Raw genomic sequence first — 21,546 nt, forward strand, 5'->3', positions numbered from 1 at the left:
TTTGGACGAAGAGTAGACAACTTGGCCATGGAGTTATACGAATCCATGGAGGAAGGAAAAAACCATACAATAGAACAGCAGCGGGCGATACTTGAGAGCATCAAGGAACAAGCCCTTTACAACTACCAGATAGGGCTACACGAAGAAATAAAGCTATTAGTTCGAGCCCAACGGTACAACACGCTTCAAGAAGCAATCGCAGGAGCTAGTGCGGAAGAAAAAGTTAAGGGGGCAAGCACGCGCCTCAACGGCAATAGGCGGGATATGCCAAATGCCCAACGCAATAACCGTGCTCCGACCATCCGTTGCGGAAAGTGCGGAAAAATCGGGCACGATGGAAGAGACTGCCGAAGCAGCAGATACGCCAACCGGTTCGAATTACCCCGACCGGAAGGACGGCCACGAGTAAATACAGCAGTACAACAATGCAGTTACTGCAAGAAAACGGGCCACAGCCGAAACGACTGCTGGACCCTGCATGGACGACCTCCACCGAAAGACGAGGATCGCCCGGAAGCAAAGCCAAAAAGGAAAATAGAAAAGGACGCTAAACAGCGTACAAGTAAGGCCGTCAAAATGATAAAACATGCCGATACGGCAAGTAGCGACGAGAGCTCGGACGATGACTCGAGCACGACGGGCACCGCCGCCGCGTATCAAGTTACGCATGTAAAGCGAGACGCACACAAAGATAGCGGACTCGACTTAGTCACACTTTCAATACGAGAGACCAAATCAGGAAAAATCGACATGTTATTCGATTCCGGAGCCACACTCTCGTTAATAAAAGTAAAAAATTTAAAAGGCGAAACCAAAATTCGCCATGAAAGAATAACCCTCGTCGGGATAACAGGCCACAAGGTCTACACCATAGGAAAAATACAGGCAACAATAGAGCTAGGCAAGCATAAGATAAAGCATCCGATATACGTAGTAAAGGATGATTTTCCGCTAGAATACGATGGCATCCTAGGATTAGATTTCCTACGAAAGCAACAAGTAACGTGCGATTATAACCAGAAAAAGTTAACGATAAGAGACGTTACTCTGAAATTCAAGTCATATCAACAAACCGCGTTAAAACCTCGCAGCGAAACAATTGTAAGGGCCGTGACTAATCGAAACAAAACTGGAGTCGTACGGGCCCAGGAACCAGCTCCAGGGGTTTACATTGGCAGATGCCTTGTAAAACCAAAAAATTTTTTATGTCCGATCAGTGTAATCAATACCACTGATAAGACAATACGGATCAACACACCGGTCGTTACCGTAGAGGATTTAAGCGAGAAAAATCCTCACGAGGTTTACACCGTGGTCGCTGAACCAAAAAACAAATCTCACCTCCCTCGGAAGGAGCGGATTTGACAAATGCTACGAACGCAACACCTCAACTCAGAGGAACGGCAGGCCCTCCTGCGCTTATGCGAAGATTATCAAGACGTCTTCCATCTGAGCGGAGAACCCCTGTCTTGCACGGCCGCCGTGCAACACGAGATCCACACGCGCGCTGACACGGCACCGGTAAACGTACGGCCGTATCGCCTCCCCACCAAGCACAAGGAGGAAGTAAATAATCAAATGAAGCAGATGCTCACAGATGGAATAATCAGAGCAAGTACAAGTCAGTGGAATGCACCCTTATTAGTGGTTCCCAAAAAAGCTGACTCAAGCGGAAAACCGCGACTACGGATAGTCATCGACTTCCGAAAATTAAACGATCTAACGATCGGCGACTCGTTTCCATTGCCCAATATCGAAGAAATTTTGGACCAACTAGGAAACGCCAAGTATTTTACTACGCTAGATTTAGCGTCAGGGTATCACCAAATACCCATGGCAGAACGCGATAGGCAAAAGACAGCGTTCTCCACTCCATATGGACATTACGAATTTAATCGAATGCCATTTGGTTTAAAAAATGCACCTGCAACATTCCAGAGGCTGATGAACTCAGTACTCACGGGAATGCAAGGGCTAAAATGCCTTGTGTACTTAGACGATATAGTTATTTATGGCTCAAGTCTGGAAGACCATAATAAACGTCTAAAGGAAGTACTACAGCGCTTACGAAAAGCCAATTTAAAACTGCAGCCGGACAAATGTGAGTTCCTGCGGAAAGAAGTAAATTACCTGGGACACATAATCTCAGAAGAAGGAATCTCCCCTGATCCCGCCAAATTACAGGCGATAAAAGATTTCCCGGCACCTCAGAAGGTGAAAGACGTGCAATCTTTCATAGGCCTCGCCGGATATTACCGAAAGTTCATCAACGAATTTTCGAGGATAGCTAAGCCGCTAACTAAGCTAACAAAAAAGTCAGAAAAATTTGTATGGTCCACAGAGCAACAGATTGCTTTCGACATACTAAAAGAGAAGCTAATGACCGCACCGGTACTTCAGTATCCGGATTTCTCAAAAGAATTCAACGTAACAACGGATGCCTCTGATTACGCAGTGGGAGCCGTACTATCGCAAGGACCGATAGGCAAAGACCGCCCCATAGCATATGCGAGTCGAGTGCTAAACCGTGCAGAACAAAACTATAGCACAACAGAAAAAGAATTACTGGCTATAGTATGGGCCGTCAAGCATTTCAGACCGTACATATACGGCACCAAGTTTAAAATTATCACTGACCACAAGCCCCTTGTATGGCTATTCAGTGTAAACGACCCTGGATCGAGATTAATCCGGTGGCGTTTAAAATTGGAAGAATACGATTACGAAATCGTACATAAGGCCGGACGCGCGAACGCAAACGCCGATGCGTTGAGCCGCAACGTGAAACCAGAGGTTCACATTACGGAGACGGCTGATAAAATGCTCGCGTTAAAAGAAGACGGAGAGCACAATCAAATACACATGAGCAACGAAGAAAACAAAAATAATGAGACCGTGCAAAGCTACACGGAAGAAGAAAAGCGAAAAATATTGTACGAATACCATGATGCACCCACCGGAGGGCATCAAGGGGTCGAAAGAACCCTAAAAAGGATACGATTAAAATATAACTGGCCCGGAATAACGGCAGACGTAGAAAAACATATTAAAAAATGCGAACTCTGCCAGAAAAACAAACTATCTAAAAGAAATAAGATACCGTTAGTAATTACGGATACCCCCAGCCGACCATTCGAAAAATGCGCTCTGGACATCGTGGGACCACTGACAGAGACAGCAAATGGAAATAAGTACCTGCTAACGTTCCAAGATCACCTGACAAAATTCAGCAAGGCAATGCCGATTCCAAATCAAGAGGCAAACACGGTAAGCAAGGAATTTGTCACAAAGATTGTCCTAGAATACGGTACACCTGAATGTATCTTGACAGATCAAGGGACAAACTTTACAAGCGAAATCTTCAAAAACGCGTGTAAGCTACTGAAGATAGACAAAATCCAAACCACTGCTTACCACCCTGAGAGCAACGGCACCCTTGAGAGATCGCACCGAACATTAGCGGAATATCTGCGACATTTTATAAATAAAGAGCAGACGGACTGGGACGAATGGATCCCGTATGCAATGCATACGTATAATACCACCCCCCACACGGCGACTGGATTCACTCCGTTTGAACTAGTTTTCGGAAGACAAGCCGAACTACCGACAGCCCTGAGCAGACCCCCGAATCCTACGTATAACTACGAGGATTACGCACAGGAACTGCGAGAAAAAATAAGGGCAACGAACCAGATCGCGAGGGAAAAAGTTAAAAAAGAAAAACAAAAGGCCAAGAATTATTATGATAAAACTACTAAAGAAATAAAATACAAGATAGGAGATAAAGTACTCCTGTATGATGAAGCTCTCCGCCGCGGGAGATCTAAAAAACTAGACGCAAAATGGACGGGACCCTACGCAATCACTGAAAAACACTCAGACGCAAATTATACAATAAAAAAGGGCAGGACGTCGACACGCGTACACGCAAATAGATTGAAACCGTTCATAGAAGCATAAGAATGAAAGAAAATAAAAATAAGTAAGGAAAGACTCACCAGTACGTAGAGAAATCGCCAAGAAAGGGCCCAAATAAGAACACTATTCACTAATTAAAACTACACTAAACACTATAAAAGTATATATGGAAAAAGTGCTAGTCGACTTTCTCAATATCCGGTTCCCCTCCTTCCTGGGGCAAGGCACCGTCCAAACTAATAACCAATCCAAAAATCTCTTCGTGACCCCACTCAAGGTCACTGATAAAATCGGCTAGAGAAGCCGAAGCGTCCACCTCGGACAATTGCTCAGGCAAAGAAGACGCCTCCTCATCCGAAGATCGTGGCACCAAAACTACAGTCTCAGCACTATGAATAGAGTCTGAATCAGACTCAGCATCCGCGGGAAGCACCGTCGACAAATCCATAGCTGTCAAAACAGCAAAATCGTCGTCAACTACAAAAAACTCATCGAAGAAATCATCTTCGTCATCACTCTCAATGTCACTAACGAGAGGAGAAAAAAATACGTCCGGATTCTCCTCTTCACCGTCACGAACGGTAGACGCGTCAGACAAAGGCTTTCGGAAACACATGACGCGAAACACAACGTAAAGACCGTAAAGACGACAGAACTGACGGACGCGGACTGAAGAAAGTCGCATCAACGGCGATAGAATTAAAATGTGATAATGAAATAAAAACCCGCATAAAATTACACTATCGTTGCAGGGGACTCCTCACGTGGAGCTGCACGAGAGTAGCGGAAACAAAAAACGCCATACCATGCAAAATTGAAAAATTTGCACACGAGCCAGGAATGTACTTTGAAAAGATCGGAAAACTACAATTAATAGAATCTACGTGGAAAATAGTGATCAAGACTGACGTTATTAGCATCAGCCATCGATGGCACGCACTACAAGAGTACATCCAACGAGCGGAAGAATACTGCAAGAAAACAACAGGAAGCACCAACAGGATGTGCCAAAACACACTAACAATACTACGTAAAGAAAACGCAAAAGGCATGGCGACGATGATACGGCTAATGTCCATGTATGAACACCCTAGAAGCAAACGAGGATTAATAAACGCCATTGGCACTATAGGAAAAACCTTGTTCGGGACCATGGACTCCGAAGACGCAAGCAGAATAGAAGAGCAGATGAAAATGCTGCAAAACAATCAAAGGATAAATAACCACGTCATAAAAAATCAATTAAAGATAATAAACGGCACAATAGGGCACTTGAAATCCCTCGAGCAAACACTAAATTACAACGAAAATTTGCTGGCCAAAATTGCAAACCAAATCCGCCAAAAGCAAGCTGACACCCTACTACGGGAAGAAATCAATGAATACCTAACACTCATCAATGCAATAATAATGGATCTAACCAACGACATGGAGGACATCATCGAATACCTCACACACACACGGGATGCAACCATTATGACGCACCTACTGCCTGTCGATCAAATAATCCAGGAATTGGATGAAGCCACTCTACAGCTGGCAAAAGAAAAGCATTTCCCTTTCAAGGTGGAACTTGGAAACTGGCGAACCATCGTAAAATATGTAAAAACAAGCGCATATTTCAACAGCCCCTTCGTATATACGATCCTGAAATTTCCAATGATTACTCAACCAGAGTACGATATCGTCAACGTGATACCACTGCCTGTACACGAGCATGGCAACGTATTCACAATAGCGAAAATTACACACCCAACATTGGGAATTGACAAAGCTAATCGCCACTACCTCGTATTAAAAGAACACGAACTAAGCACATGTGTACAGGAACGTGAAACCTACACGTGCGACCAAGGTCAGCCTATCTACCATGTGCAAGAAAATGCACCTTGCGAAGTGCAAACTTACATAGAAATAACTGATAAAAAATGCGAAACCCGACACCTTGTAACAAACGAAACTATCTGGATAGCCCTAACAGAGCCAAGGGCTTGGATATTTTCGACGGCAAAAGAGCAGGAGATAACACTAACCTGCACGGATCAACAAGAAGAAAAGCATACCCTCAATCGATCGGGCAAAATAACAGTGAATGCTGGATGTTCCCTGACCTCAAGATTCGTCATATTACGAGCACCAGAACAAGAGATAACACACCAGATCGTAGCCCACGTGCCCGGCTACAATCTCTCGCGACTCCGCGAAGAGGATAAAAGAAGACTAAAACCAGTGTCGGTACCGCAGTTACAAAAAGTTATAAAAGACTCTAACGAACTAACGGCACTCAGCCAAAGTTTGGACGAAATAACGTCTCAAACGAACAATACTAACTTTATAGAGACAATTGCATATCCAATGGGATCAGCAACACTAATAAGCATAGTAATCATTAGTATTGTAATTATTATTGTAATAGTTAATAAGCGTAGAAAAACTAAATTCATAAGCAATCCGATATACGAGGGCCCGATACAGCCTTAAGCTAACAGCGAAAATTCAGTCCCCTCATTTTCTTTTTATCAGGGGGGAGGGATGTTATGAGTGACACACTCATAACGATAAGGTGTCAGTAACACGATGACGTAAGTCGGTCAGCTGCAGTCAGCATCGAGCGCATCGCGCGAGGTTTCGCGCAATCCGCTCGACAATTAGCGCAATGCTCCTTAGACAGCACTTGCTGTCTAAGCAATAATTTGGAATACTGACCGATTTACGCCCTCACGCAATCCTCCCCTTCTTTCGATCCAACTACCGAATTATCGGATATATAAACCGGCGAAAGAAGGTGAGGATCGGGTCAATCCGAAGTAGACAAACTAAGACTACACACGACACTCTGCTTTGCGGGGTCGTGTATCGCCGAGATAACTTATACTAAATATACCACCACGACACTCTGCCTTGCGGGGTCGTGGACAACAAGTTCATAGACGCGACACTCTGCCTTGCGGGGTCGCGATCTAACTATTGTAACTGAATACAAGAATAAAAGTGTTCAAGACAAATAACGGTGTATGTGACGAAATACCTTCCTCGCGAGATCTCTGGCAGCGATCCCAAAATCGTACTCACAACGAGGGGTACAACAATATCTTATAACTCTTGTAACGCGATCATCTCTTATTGTAGAAGCTGAAGGTCAAGCACGTGAGGGTGAGATCTTATGGAGCGGATTACGCGGAAGCGAAACGAACGGAACACTAATCACGGAACCGTTTTGACGGAATTATTAAAAGGGTTCTATCAGAACGATCCGATGATTGGTGATCCGCTCGTTCCGCTTCCACGTAATCCACTTTATGGGACCTCACCCTGATATACAACATAAATAAATAAAAAAACGCGTTGTCGAAGAGTTTTACATGCAGGTTTGTGAATTTGGCCTGCAATTTGTCTTGATTTTATCAATATAGACCTTTGTTTAGCAGAATTCTTTTTATTACATCTTCTATAATAATGTCCACTGGCGGATTCTAGGGGGGGGGGTTAATCCCCCCCCTTGCGAATTAAAAGAAATCAGTCTTACTAGATCCGTTTAAAAAATTTAGGTAAAATTAATTAAACTTAACGCGCTATTACTGGCATCTCATGGGTGGCATAAAAGCCACTTCCATCATTCGATTATTCGATCATCTTCAGGGAGAGGGGGAGTATAGGTCTTTCGTCAATCGTCAACGCGCTGAGCGCTCGTTTTCGTGGATGACTTGGAGAAAAAGAGATGGATGTCTTTTTCCTTCTAACATCCGAGTAGCGGTGCCCGCGACGAATGCGGCTGAGACGGTCCAAATTTAATTGACACGAATTCGACTCTCGACGTGAGTGCGTATCCCCCACCATCGAAAGTACCTTGGTGCTGGCGCGCTGGCCCCCCGATCCCTATCGCGCCTTGGCGAAAAAACAAGCGGAGAGATGTTCGTGTTCTGTTTAGCTCAGTTCAGCTTGCGTAGAAAGCTTCATAGAAAGTCTATTTGTCAGGACAGAAAAAATTTATTTTCTTTGCGTTTCGAGATTTTTCAACATCTCTTGCGGCATTAAAGCCTTTTGAGATATATATAAGATTGAGAAAAAATGAAATAAAATACGACAATCATCGATTTCTTTAAAAAAATCGAAACAAGATGAAAATTCAGCTTCGGAATCTCCTCCAACTTTATCTTCCTCTTCAGTTTCTAATTTTCCTTCCCCCTCTCCATCAACTTCAACTTCCTGTTTGTCTTCCCTTTCTCCGTCAACTTCTTGCTTGCCTTCTTCATTTTCATCAACTTCAAATTTTGTTCCGGAATCTTCTGAAGAAAACGATATTGCTGTGTTTCTTGGTAAAAAATTAGATATATTTCAAAAGGTGGACGCTTTGAACAATGTTTATGCACCTAATCAAGATTTTGTTTTTCCCAAAAATCCACAGTTGCGAAATTTAAGATTTCAATACTCATGGTTTTATAAGTTTAAATGGCTTTCTTACTCTAAGGCAAAAGATGCAGCATTTTGCAAATATTGTGTAATTTTTGGTCCTAAATCTGCTGGAAAAGGCAATCAAGAATTGAAACAGTTGGTGAAACAATCTTTTCGCAATTGGAAAAAAAGTCTTGAGATCTTTAAAAGTCATGAGGACTTACACTATCATAAGAAATCCTTGCTTGAATCTGCTGTTTTTATTGTCGAAAAAAAAACAAGAAACGATATGCGTTCAAATTAATAAAGAAAAGAAGAAATCGAGAAAAATCGACAATATTTAAAACCGATAATAGAGACTATTCTATTGTGTGAACGACAAGGCTTACCTTTAAGAAGTCATCGAGATGACGGTAGAATTAATCCACAGATAGAGCCGGAACAAAATGATGGAAATTTTAGAGCACTTTTAAAATTCAAAATTAGAGACAATAAGGAATTGTACCACTCATTTCAAATTCAAAACAAAACAACTTTATATACCTCTAAAACTATCCAAAATAGGATAATTAAAATTTGCAATTCACTTATTTTAAAAAAGTTAATTTCGAGAATAAAAGACAGCGGGTTTTTTTCGATTTTAATAGACGCAACTACGGATATAGCAATGCAAGAATAAATGTCTTTTTGTGTTCGAATATTTAATAATCAAAAGATGCAAATTGAAGAACTTTTTTTACAATTTTATATCATTCATGATTTAACGGGAGAAGGATTAGTAATAGTATTTTAGTAGCTAATAGTATTTTAAAAGCTGTGATGGAATTGGGTCTTGATCCAATGAAAATTCGAGGACAAGGATACGACGGTGCTGCTTCTATGAGTGGAAATTTTAATGGAGTTAAAACGTATATTTTGAACAAATATCCTTTGGCAAAGTATGTGCACTGCAGAGCACATGTTCTAAATTTAGCAATCTCCGATTCTTGTAAAATGGAAGAAATTAAACATTGCATGGGAATTATTAAAAAAGTGTGCACCTTTTTTAATTCTCCAAAACGAAATTATTTATTACAAGAAGAAATCAAAGCTGATTTAAACCGAAAATCTACACATTTTAAATTGAAACAACTTTGTGCAACAAGATGGACATGATTCGGTTTCCATTTGTTTGGAGCTTTTTGATTACATATTGATTGCGTTGCATAAAATAAGTTCTACTTGGAACTCCTCTGAGACATCTTCTACAGCATTTTGTTTGTTAATATCTATGAAAAATATGGAATTTATAATAACTCTTCTAACAATTAATCGAGTTTTTGATTTTTCAAGTAATCTTTGTAAATATTTACAAAGTCCTAAAATAGATTTATGCGAGGCAATTTCATATGCAAAAATTGTAACTCAAAGAGTTAGCGAAATTAGAAAAAATGCCGACGTTGAATTCGAAACTTTATATGAAAAAGCTAGTGCATATGCAGAGAAACATGAAATTGAAATAAAACTTCCTAGGTTTCAATCCAAAGATCAACTTCCGGTAACTTATTACAAATTAAAGATATTTATAAATTTTCTCGACCATTTTATTATGGAAATGAATGAAAGGTTTCTCAGTCATGAAGAGCTTTTATCTAGTTTTCAGTTTCTATTGGAACCTTCATCCTTAGATAGTCGGCATAACTTACATCTTTTGGAAAACATTTTTTAAACATATGAAGCTGATTTGCAATGCAACATAGAACAATTGGTGAATGAATATGAAATCTGGCAAAAAAAGTGGAAATGTTAAAACGTCCATTAAAAAACGTAGAGGATGCCTTAAATAACTCTAATCCGGTTATTTGCGAAAATATTTTCACTATTTTACGTATTTTTGCTATTTTACCTGTGTCTACTTGCGAAAATGAGAGATCATTTTCCATGTTACGACGTTTGAAAACCTATTTACGAAATACAACTTGTGAAAACCGTTTAAATGGATTGGCGCTCATGAACCTTTATACGGATTTAACGCCATCCATTGAAGATATTTTAAATAAAATGGTTAAAAACTCGACTTATTTAAACCATAAAAATATAAATAAATATATATAAATATAAATATATTAAAATTATAAAGATATAAATATATATATAAATATGTTTAGAAATGTAATAAATATAATTAAAAAACAAAAAAGTAAATAATTAAAAAATGTAAAAAAGGTTACACGACAATTCCCATAAAACTAGACGGAAAATTGTTTGTAGTAACGAAAACCCCTAGCCAACACAATTTAATTTCCGCGGATTGGTAACATTGTGTAAGTAGTAATCTGTTGTGTCTGCGGAAACATTTTGACATATGCGTGCACGTTGCGCATATGTGAAACAATAAATATTTTATTAATATAAATGTTAAAGACATTGTAACACATCAATAAAAATAACACAAGAATTGAAAACATTACATTATAAAGTGCATATAGGTTAACAAGGTAAAAAAGTGGTGTTTTATACCCAGACAGCACACAATATTTATAAAATATTAACAAAATATTTATAATAATATAATTGTTTGAATATTTAATAAATATTTACCAAAATATTTCATAAATATTTTTGTGATCTTAGATTGAACAGATCATAAAGATTAATTATAAATATTGTGCGCGCGAAATCGTTTGCCGACGGCAACCGTGTGCGCTAGAGGCCGAAACCGCTCAGAATTGAGCGCGGAGAACGTGTTGCGCGAATCCGCGGACTCGCTGGAGGAGGCACAAACACAAAAGAAAGAAGGCAGGATTTTTCTGTTTCACACTTATAAGCACCATTTATTTTTCAAATACACTTTACTATAAATTTCTCGCGAATCACGGAGAACGCGAGCATGCGGGAGCGACGGGCCAATCCCAAACGAACGGAAATCTTCGTTTCGAACGGTCTTTTCTGCCTTTAAATTGCGCGACGGATATCTTGCCGGGCGCGTGTCAGGACGCCCCAACGGGACGGATATCTTGAGCGCGGACGAGACCGCAGGACTGATCGCGAGGCAGACGTTCGATCGCGAGCGCGAGATCACCGTCGGTTCCCGCAAAGTCGCAATGAACACCGCGCACTCGCGAGTCGCGACACTTCCACAGTACAATAGAACGATGTCGTTTGATAATTGAGCCGAGGGATACCCCGAGTAGTGAACGTTAGGTTTTTCGAAAAAATGCAAAAAAACCTAGAGAGAACTGAGAGAGGCTTGGCGGGCAAGAGCAGGCGCAAGACTGACTCAACTTCGCGCCGAAAATTGGTAACGCGCCTTACTCTCCCCCGATATTCGTTGTTAGGAGGAGAATATCGGAGAAGAGCAAGCAGCTGATCGGCCCGGTACTTCACGCGATCACGGCGTGTACGGGTGACGTCCACGGGTCCACACTCCGGCTCGGCGAGATGAGATGATGAATTCCCGACAACATCTCACGACGGGAAACAAGAAATATTTATGTTTATCAGAACACATTATTGTTAACGGTCGAATCTCAAACAAATATTATAAAAATATTTATGACATATTTCTGAACATTTACCAAATATTAATACAAATCTTTATTTTTTTATTTATCATAAATATTGTATAAAACATTTAGTATATATTTTAATAATATGTTGAAAAAAAAAATATGTTGAATTTTACTTCACGTTTATAAAATGTATAAAATATTAATATATTTTTAAAAAATAAATAGAAATAAATATTTATGAATATTTAGCATATAAATATTGTATGCTGTCTGGGCATATGTACATATATATATAAAAGTAAATAAATTATTATTATGTAATTATACAATATTACTTTTTCAGTTTTGTGACATGCCTAATAGATAAACGTCGAATCAACGAATCAATTTGTCTTAATCGTCAACTGAAGAATGAAACCTATAAGAAATGAATTAGGAAGAAGTACATGGAGAATAGGTAAATATCAGATAAATAGTTAATTCTTATAAAATTCTTATAAAGTGGAAGATAATTTATTTATATGCGCACTGTAATTGTTGATGTTGTTGGACCGATTCTTTCTTTCATTAATTTCGAGAATCGATTCATAAAAAAAACAATTTGTTTGACACAAAATTGAAAACAAATATTAATAATTAATAAGAAAATGGTTAACCGCTGCATAAGTATGTGTAATTATACATATTAAATATATTATATATATTATATCGTATTTAATCGTCAAACTTTATATATAAAGAATTTTTTACAGGTCTTACAAATTTTCGCAAAAGTTAAGACATGCAGTGTATATAGCAAGATTGAAAATAAAAAAATTGAAAAAATTATTGACATATTGTAAATAAAACATATACAAGAGTCTTATGAAACTTATAAAAATAATGAAAGAAATCAAGGAATCGCAATGACTTGTGATGCTGTATACTTAATCTTGCTACACTGTTTTTATTTTTGCAAAAGAAGAAAGATTAAAGAAAAATAGAGAATAATTATAGTATTTATTAATTTATTTCTCTTTTCCCGATAAGTTTTGATAATTTATTTAAAATTAGCATTAAATTTAAATTTGCTGCGCTTGTTTCTTCTATTTCTGTCCAGATTTTTCTTAATTCGTCCTCTCTTTTTCAGGCTATCGCGCTCTAATCTCGCCCAGAATTTTGGATGCCTCGTCAAGCTACAAATATTTTTCTGGTGCTCGGTTAAATAAGCTGTAAATAATATTGAATTTTAAGAAGAGCATAAATATTCTGGAAAGAAAAGTATTTGCAATGGTACGTTTACATTGAATGTTTTCTTAGATTCTGTTTAAGCTCCTGGTAGGGCGTTCGGAAATATTATTCGTTCTGTGTTTTTGTCTAAAAACACAGAACGTACCGGGCTTAAAGCCATTTAGCCAGGTGTCCTTGTAATAATTTATAAATGGTTGTACATTTATGCAACCGTCAAAAATAATATTGGCTATTATGTAAAACCCTTCTTCTATTAATTGCTTTGGTAAAAGAGCCAGATATATCAACAATTTGGTTGCATCCCAACCTAATTCTTTATCACTTCCTTTTAAAATGCCGCGTTTGTCAGCATTATCTATTAACGCCTGTAAGAAGAAACCAACATAAAGAAAATTTATGTGCATTTTATGTTTATTATTATGTGTATTGTTCTTTGTTACCTGGCTATAATAAAAATAGCAACCAATAACTTTAGCGTGGGGAAAAACTGTTTTCAAAGCTTTTTGTTCAGCTTTGTCAAAGTCGGACATTGCTGTAGCAGGTGTTAATGAGATAATATCCACTACTTTTTTCAAGACGTCAATATAATTTTCTGTTTTGCGTCCTTCCATTATGCCGTAGACAATTGGAAATGTCTGAAATTTGAAAGCAATTACATTTATTCACATAGAAAATAAAGTGTCTTGCAATTAAATGAAGTAAATAATTAATTAATAAACTAATGAATTGTTTTGCTTACTCTATTATTATGTCTCATGAGAATCGTCCACAATTGACAATTATTATTAGTGAGCTGAGGTACTGTCGCAAAAGTACCATCAACATAAATTGTTCTTTCCTCGTTTATTTCATTATTTAATATGTCCATTAGGATTTTATCAATAAAAATAACTGCTTTTGTGCAGTTATTTTTTAGGACAAACTCAACGAGGAAATGATCTGCTAGGTCTATCATTAATAATTGTTTCCAATTATGTGTTTTTAATACATTACATAAATCATTCAGATTTTTTGGATTGCATCCCAGATTTTGCTTTCTATTCCGCTCAATGGCTTTTTCCATATTACCAATAGTTGTCAGGTTTAGCAAATGATCATATCTATATACAAATTCCAAATTATAAATAATAATAAATCGTCTATCTTCATAACAGCATTTACTGTTTTCTTCTTCATCGCCTCTTACTCACTTGGAAATTATTCTCTTTTTTATCATTCTTGTTGTTTCGAATGTTTTTGATCCTTCGATTTCTTTTTTTATTTCTCCGAGATCAAGCACAGGTTTTTCATGATTATGTGTTCCATTGACAATATATTTTCCATTTTTTATTTTTAACCGAGCTCTACATTGTATGTCCTTGCGGAAATTACATTCGTAATATCTGCGAGAAAACGACCTAGCTGGTACACGCTTTCGAAATGCTGAAGAAGTGCAAAAATGGATAGATGAATGGATCGCTTCAAAACCGACATTGTTTTATCGACACGGTATCGCCAAATTGCCAGAAAGATGGGAAAAGATTGTAGAAAATTATGGAAAATACTTTGATTAAAAGAACTTGTAGCAATTTTCTCAATAAATGCTCTTTTTAAGTGAAAAAAATGACCAGAACTAATTTAAGCTCCTAAGAGTGATAAGCTCCTTCACTCCTAGAAGTGAAGTTAATGTTTGTGCATAATACATATATTATTTCAAAGTATGTATGTAATTTAAGGTACATAAACAATTAATAAATTGTTCTCAATTACGTAAGGTCATATATCGAATACTTTTTCTTTTCGATGTAATGTCAAAACACTACAAATGTACAAAATTTTAATAAAATTTTCTTTCCTCCCCCAAAAACAACAAATAATTTATTTTCTCTACAAAAGTAATGATATGAAGAAAATGCGCCAACCATGAAAATGGATGTTTATACAAACTAAAACATCCACTTTTACAAATAATTATTTGTACAAATATTACAAATAAATATTTTAATACAAATTTTACTACAAAAACTTGGCGCCGCTAAACCGAATAATTTACCAGCTCTCTTTCTTTTTCTTTTGTGCGTGCATCTGATTTGAGTGCGTGCGTGTGTGTATATGTGTGTTAGTATATAATTTTGTTCATAAGGAAGCGATTTTTAATATCTGAGTCTCTTAGGGCCGGTTATTCCAACTTCTTGATAAACTTATCTACCAGGTAGGTGTCTATCTTCATTTATTTTCTTAAATAAATAGACAAACATATATTGATAGGTAAATTTATAAAGAAGTTGGAACAATCGAGCCTTATGCGTGCGTATGTTCGAATATGTCTCTCTCTCTCTCTCTCTCTCTCGTCTCCAGTGGAGGCTCAGCGGACCTCTCATCATCTCTCTCAAACTCCCTCTGTCCCTGCTCAGTGCTCTCTCCCTCTCTCCCTCCCTCCTCTCTCCCTCTCTGACCCTCTCTCCCCTCTCCCTCTCTCCCTCTCTCCCCTCAAGCCTCTCCACTCTCTCCCTCCTCCCTCTCTCCCCTCTCCCTCTCTCCCTCTCTCCCCGCTCCTCTCTCCCTCTTCCTCTCTCTCTCTCTCTCCTCTCTCTCTCTCTCTCTCTCTCTCTCTCTCTCTCATGTGTACGTGTATAATGTTACGCGTATATAATACCATTGTGATTGTAAAAAATTGTAATTTTAAATAATTATTATTTTATTATGTAAGTTAAATTGTAAAAAAGCAATTTTGTATTAAAGCAAATTATTCGGTTTAGCGCCGCCAAGTTTTTGTAGTAAAATTTGTATTAAAATATTTATTTGTAATATTTGTACAAATAATTATTTGTAAAAGTGGATGTTTTAGTTTGTATGAACATCCATTTTCATGGTTGGCGCATTTTCTTCATATCATTACTTTTGTAGAGAAAATAAATTATTTGTTGTTTTTGGGGGGGAAAGAAAATTTTATTAAAATTTTGTACATTTGTAGTGCCAAATTAAAATTATTTTGTACAAAAATAGATTTTTGAGGGCGTTTCATGCGCGCGTATACTTGGCGCTTTTTTATACCTTTTTTTAAAAAGGTAATTTTGTTGGGATTTCACTCATTTTGTAGTGTCAGATATCTCTTTTTTTTTAAATATATATATGAAGATCCTTAAGACAATTTTAAAGTCCATATCTAATTAAAGATCAAGATTCAGATTAAATTGAAATAACAAAACAAAGTTATATCGGTTTCATTTTTTTCTAATTACATTTTCTGATTTACATTTTAATTCATTTTCATAATATGCCTATTACATCACAGATAGAAATACGGCTGTGTCCAATTTGAAGATTAGTATAACACTATGTGTGATACAATGAGATAAGTATATTATACAAAATTTTCATTTTTTATTGAAAATAAGTATTCAGGGATAAGTTAATATTTTGTGTTATGGTTTATTTTTATTATATTAAAAAATTATATAGTTATTATATTAAAAGAAAGAGAAAAAAATAAAAAAAATACTTTATTTGAATCTAAATTAGAAGAATAGAAAAAGAAAAATGAGTGGACGAGTAAGAAAAGAGAAAGAGAGAGGGAGGGGGAGAAAAAGAGAGAGAAAATTAGTAGTTAAGAAATAATAAGAAAAAATAAAAAAAAGGAACATAAAGTAAATTATTTAACATGTAAATAAATTATAATTATTGTGCTAGAAAGAGTATTATTGTTAAATTGAAAGAGAAAGAGAGGAGGAGGCAAATAACATTGTGTAGTAATGTCTGTACATATACATATGTACACATATACATATGTGCATATATGTACGTATATATGCATGTCTCTCTCTCTCTCTCTCTCTCTCTCTCTCTCTCTCTCTCTTTCTCCCCCCTCCCTCTCTCTCTCTCTCTCTCTCTCTTTATGTAATTCTTTCTCTAAATATTATATAATTAAAATCAAAGCTCGGATATAATCATATGCCGGCTTGTAATGGTGAACAATTTACACATATTTGTTATTTACACATATAAATAAATTATAATTATTGCGCTAGAAAGAGTATTATTGTTAAATTAAGAGAGAGAAAGAGAGAAAGAGAGAGAGAAAGAGAGGGGAGGAAGGAAGAATAATATTGTGCAGTAATGTCTATCCCGAAACAATTTGTTATAATTAATGCAATTCTCTTCATGCATTCAAAAAAGATCATACTAAAAAAAATTTTCATTTGTAGTTAAATTATAATTGTACTTTTAAAACTATGTTTATTGTCCTTTACAATTATTGATAATAAATCTATTTTGTCCATGTTTCACTTAAAACGCTTGCAACATATAATCATGTGCCGACTTGTAATGGTGAACTAAGCGTGGCTGTCACAGAAACTTCTCAAGTTTGCCAAGCCAACACATGATTATATGTTCCAAGAGCATTAATTAAAAACAAAATAGATTCATTAACAATAACTGTAAAATTTTGATTTTGAATGTGATCTGTGAATGTATGAATTACTGTTGCATGTAAAACAAATAAATTTTTTATGTATATAGAGATCTATTTTTTAAGAAGAACTTATGTATTTTTTTAGTAAATTTTTCTGTAAAATTAATACACCAATCAATTTGTGTGAGACTTAACGTGTTAAAGAATTAAAACATTTAATGTACCAATTGTAAACAAGTAATAACGTGCTCAAATCAAATATTACATATACTATCAATTTAAAAGTTAACATCACTTTAAATAATATTGGAATATTAAATATATTCTAATTTCTTAAATATAAATGTATAATAAGTGTGCTAGAAGGATTTGAGACAGAGAGAGGGAGGGAGGGAGAATAATATTGCGTAGTAATGTCTATCCCGAAACACTTTATTATAATTAATACAATTCTTTTTATGCATTTACAAAAATCACATTAAAAATTTTTTTCATTTGTAGTTAAATTATAATTGTACTTTTATAATTATGTTGTTCTTTTACAATTATTGGTAATAAACCTATTTTGTTTCTGTTTCACTTAATGCTTTGGAACATATATATAATCATATGCCGGCTTGTAATGGTAAACAATTTACACATATTTGTTATTTACACGTATAAATAAATTATAATTATTGTGCTAGAAAGAGTATTATTGTTAAATTAAGGGAAAGAGAGAAAGAGAGGGGAGGAAGGGAGAATAATATTGTGTAGTAATATCTATCCCGAAACAATTTATTATAATTAATGCAATTCTCTTCATGCATTCAAAAAAGATACATAATAACACAATTTTTTATTTGTAGTTAAATTATAATTGTACTTTTAAAATTATGTTTATTCTCCTTTACAATTATTGATAAACCTATTTTGTCCATGTTTCACTTAAAGCGCTTGCAACATATAATCATGTGCCGGCTTGTAATGGTGAACAAACCGTGGCTGTCACAGAAATTTCTCAAGTTTGCCAAGCCGACACATGATTATATGTTCCAAGAGCATTAAGTAAAAACAAAATAGATTCATTAACAATAACTGTAAAATTTTGAATATGATCTGTGAATGTATGAAAATTTTTCTTACCATAAGGAATTTTAAATCCAAACTAAATAGTGAGCAGTGTAGTATTAACAGGAACAAATTATTACTATCCAGTACTAATAGCTTTGTCAGTAACATTGTGGAACTAGTAGCTTTGTAAGTAATGTTGTAGAATTAGTGATTTTGTACACTTCCTGCTGCTCTTCCGTCAACTTCAGCTTCTTTAAAATTGGTTTAAGTCTAAGATACACCTTGATAGTGTAAGATTTCTAATTCTTCCTCTTTCTTTTAAAACTAAAAAAGAATAACACAAAGTATTGATCTTACGTAAGTGAACAAAAGCGTGGCTGTCACGGAAACTTCTCAAGTTTGTCAAGTCGGCATATGATTATATGTTTCAAGAGCATTAATTAAACAATAACTAAAATTTTGAATGTGATCTTTGTGAATGTATGATGAAAATTTTTCTTACCATATAGCAATTTTGACTGGAACAAATCATTCATACTATCCAATACTAGTAGCTTTGTAAATAACGTAGAACTAGTGGCTTTGTAAGGTTGTAGTATTAATGATTTTATACGCTTCTTGCTGCTCTTCCGTCAACTTCAGCTTCTTTGGAATTGGCTTATAAGATTTGTAATTCTTCCTCTTTCTTTTAACTAAAAAAAGAAACATAACACAAAGTATCAATTTTATCTCAGAATAGTTTATTTATTCTAACAAAAATGAAAACTGTATAACTTATCTGATTATGCAAATTTCCTTCTACAATGTAATCCACGATGTACTCCACGATGTAATATGCATAATTATGCATAACACTAATAAAAACTAACTCGCCGCTAACCTCGCACGCGTCAACACGTCTCTAACCTCGAACTGTCACTCGATCGACACGCGGCGGCGCGGATTCGATTATCTTCACCAATCACGATACACATGGTACGTTCCGTTTCATGGCGCATGGTGCATCGTTCATCCTTGTTGTCAAATGTGTGAGCACAAAAGATAAAGGAGGATACAACAGTACAAATCCCCACCATTCGTCCTAGGCGCCGGGCGACGACGATAATAATGATGATGATGATGGCTACGACGTTTCTTAAACCAAATTTACTCTTGAGCGAAAAATTCTAATCGCGATACCTCCGCTCGTAAGTCATATAGCGGAAAAATAAAAACACTTTTATGATATAAATCGGATGTAAGCTATCCATTAAGCCTATTTAGAAATCAATCAATTAAGTCGTTATTGAGATCCGATACGGTCTTCTCGCAAACGACGTCTCGCGTAAAAGAAGCACGGTGGTGCCTCGCTGCGCATACACTTGGCGCGAGGCACTACCGTGCCTCTTGATTTAGGACTGACGATATAATTATTTTTTTAACATTTTTATCAAAATTTTTGAGTTTAGTTTTCATTAGGATAATTAAAAAACATTATTTAAAAACATTAATAAAAGGTACCTTGTGGATAAAATAATATTACCATTCAACGTTTTAAAAGATTGTCTGAAGACTGGACGTTTGAACTGGTATTTGCAAGTATAATAAAACATTCAAATTATGTTATTTTAATTGATAATATCTGTGTAGTAGAAATTTGCAAAAAAATGATAGAATGAAATAAACGGCTTATTCTTTTGCAATGTATTGAATAGGTGAAAAGCATACAATCTTGTCTAAAACAATTACAGCAAAGTATACAGACTATAAGGTCACCTATCTAGCCTGCCAATGACGTGTTTGGAATCAGTAAAGTATTTAAATACTTACTTTTTAGTTTATTATTTGACTAAGAGTCTTATCGATACATTTCTGTGCCTTATTCATATAAGTATCCGAATCGTATAAAATGTTTGACAGTTATTAAATAGACTAAAACGTACAGATGATCCTTGGCATCCATATAAACATATCTCCGATATTACAGCCTGTGACCATGACATTGGCAGATCAGCTGGGTGTAAATTCTGAGCTTTGAGATTAATTATATCTCTCTTTCCTTACTCGTTCACTCTCTTCTCTCCTTCTATTCTTCTTTAGGTTCAGATGAAGTGTTTCTGTTTCTCTTTCTTTTGATGTAAACTGAAAATGAAACAACACAAAGTATTAATCTTATATTAGAATGCTTATTCCATACGAGGAATGAAAATTTTGTGTGACTTATCTGATTATACAGCGCAGTGTTGTACTGATCTTCAAGTTGGGCATGGCTGTATTTCCCTCCACGATATAATTCGCGATGTAATATGCAAATCATGCATAAAATTAAAAACTAACTCGTCTCTAACCTCGCGCACGTCAACATGTCATTAATCTCGAACTGCCGTGAAAGACGCCGCGGACGACACGAACTCGATCGCCAATCAAGACACGTAATTTCGCGGCGAGTTTCACGAACGCATGTGAAACTCGTCGCGGACACGAATGCACATTTCTCGTGGCCGTGTCAACTCTTATAGACGCTATCTATCGCGTGAAAAGTACAAATCTGAATTTCATCTGAAATAAATGGTCATCGGTTTGTTGAAAAATGTACAACATTAACAGAAATGATATGATTTAATCTAATAAAACGAATCATTTGTAGAAAGGTCCTCTTTTCTTACATAGCATATATTAAAATACCGGTACCGGTCCTTATAATGTATAATCTATCAAAGAAAATTTGGTACTGATTTTATACATTACATATCTTAAAACAAATTGACACCGGTCCCGGCAAATTACTTTTTGTCTAAAAAAATATCGGGTCGGACCCAATATGTGACAAATGTCCCCATATATACCTTTATTTCCAAAATGGTACCAATATCTTCCGAACCATAAAATTATATATATATGTGTGTGATAATTTGTATTATTGTATTATTTACAATTACAACACAAATAATTATATGTGGTGTGTGTGTGTGTGTGTGTGTGTGTGAGTGTGTGTGTGTGTGTGTGTGTGTGTGTGTGTGTGTGTGTATGTGATAATTTGTATTGTATTATTTACAATCACAATACGTACAATACAAATAAAAAAAA

At 36.1% G+C, this 21,546-nt stretch overlaps 1 protein-coding gene and 1 long non-coding RNA gene across 3 annotated transcripts; one reads left to right on the forward strand and one right to left on the reverse strand.

Moving 5' to 3' along the window:
• The first annotated feature begins 10,647 nt into the window (after window positions 1–10,647).
• Window positions 10,648–13,018, forward strand: LOC118644411. Its single transcript, XR_004962223.1, has 3 exons — window positions 10,648–10,790; window positions 12,148–12,261; window positions 12,934–13,018. It is a non-coding gene; the product is annotated as an uncharacterized LOC118644411 (long non-coding RNA).
• LOC118644410 lies at window positions 12,296–19,884 on the reverse strand. Of its 2 annotated transcripts, XM_036282944.1 has the most exons (5): window positions 18,553–19,884; window positions 14,225–14,416; window positions 13,774–14,134; window positions 13,475–13,669; window positions 12,296–13,399 (listed from the first exon to the last, which is right to left on the reverse strand). In XM_036282944.1, exons 2-5 carry the CDS (start codon window positions 14,248–14,250, stop codon window positions 13,100–13,102), a joined length of 882 nt encoding a protein of 293 aa, XP_036138837.1. In that variant the 5' UTR covers window positions 14,251–14,416; window positions 18,553–19,884; the 3' UTR covers window positions 12,296–13,099. The 2 variants fall into 2 exon arrangements, with proteins under 2 accessions (XP_036138837.1, XP_036138832.1); XM_036282939.1 differs by lacking the exon at window positions 18,553–19,884 and having other exon boundaries at window positions 12,296–13,669; window positions 14,225–14,859.
• Between the last annotated feature and the right edge of the window lie 1,662 nt (window positions 19,885–21,546).

The sequence above is a fragment of the Monomorium pharaonis genome, chromosome 1 (genome assembly GCF_013373865.1).
Source record: "Monomorium pharaonis isolate MP-MQ-018 chromosome 1, ASM1337386v2, whole genome shotgun sequence".
NCBI classification, from domain to species: Eukaryota; Metazoa; Arthropoda; class Insecta; order Hymenoptera; family Formicidae; genus Monomorium; species Monomorium pharaonis.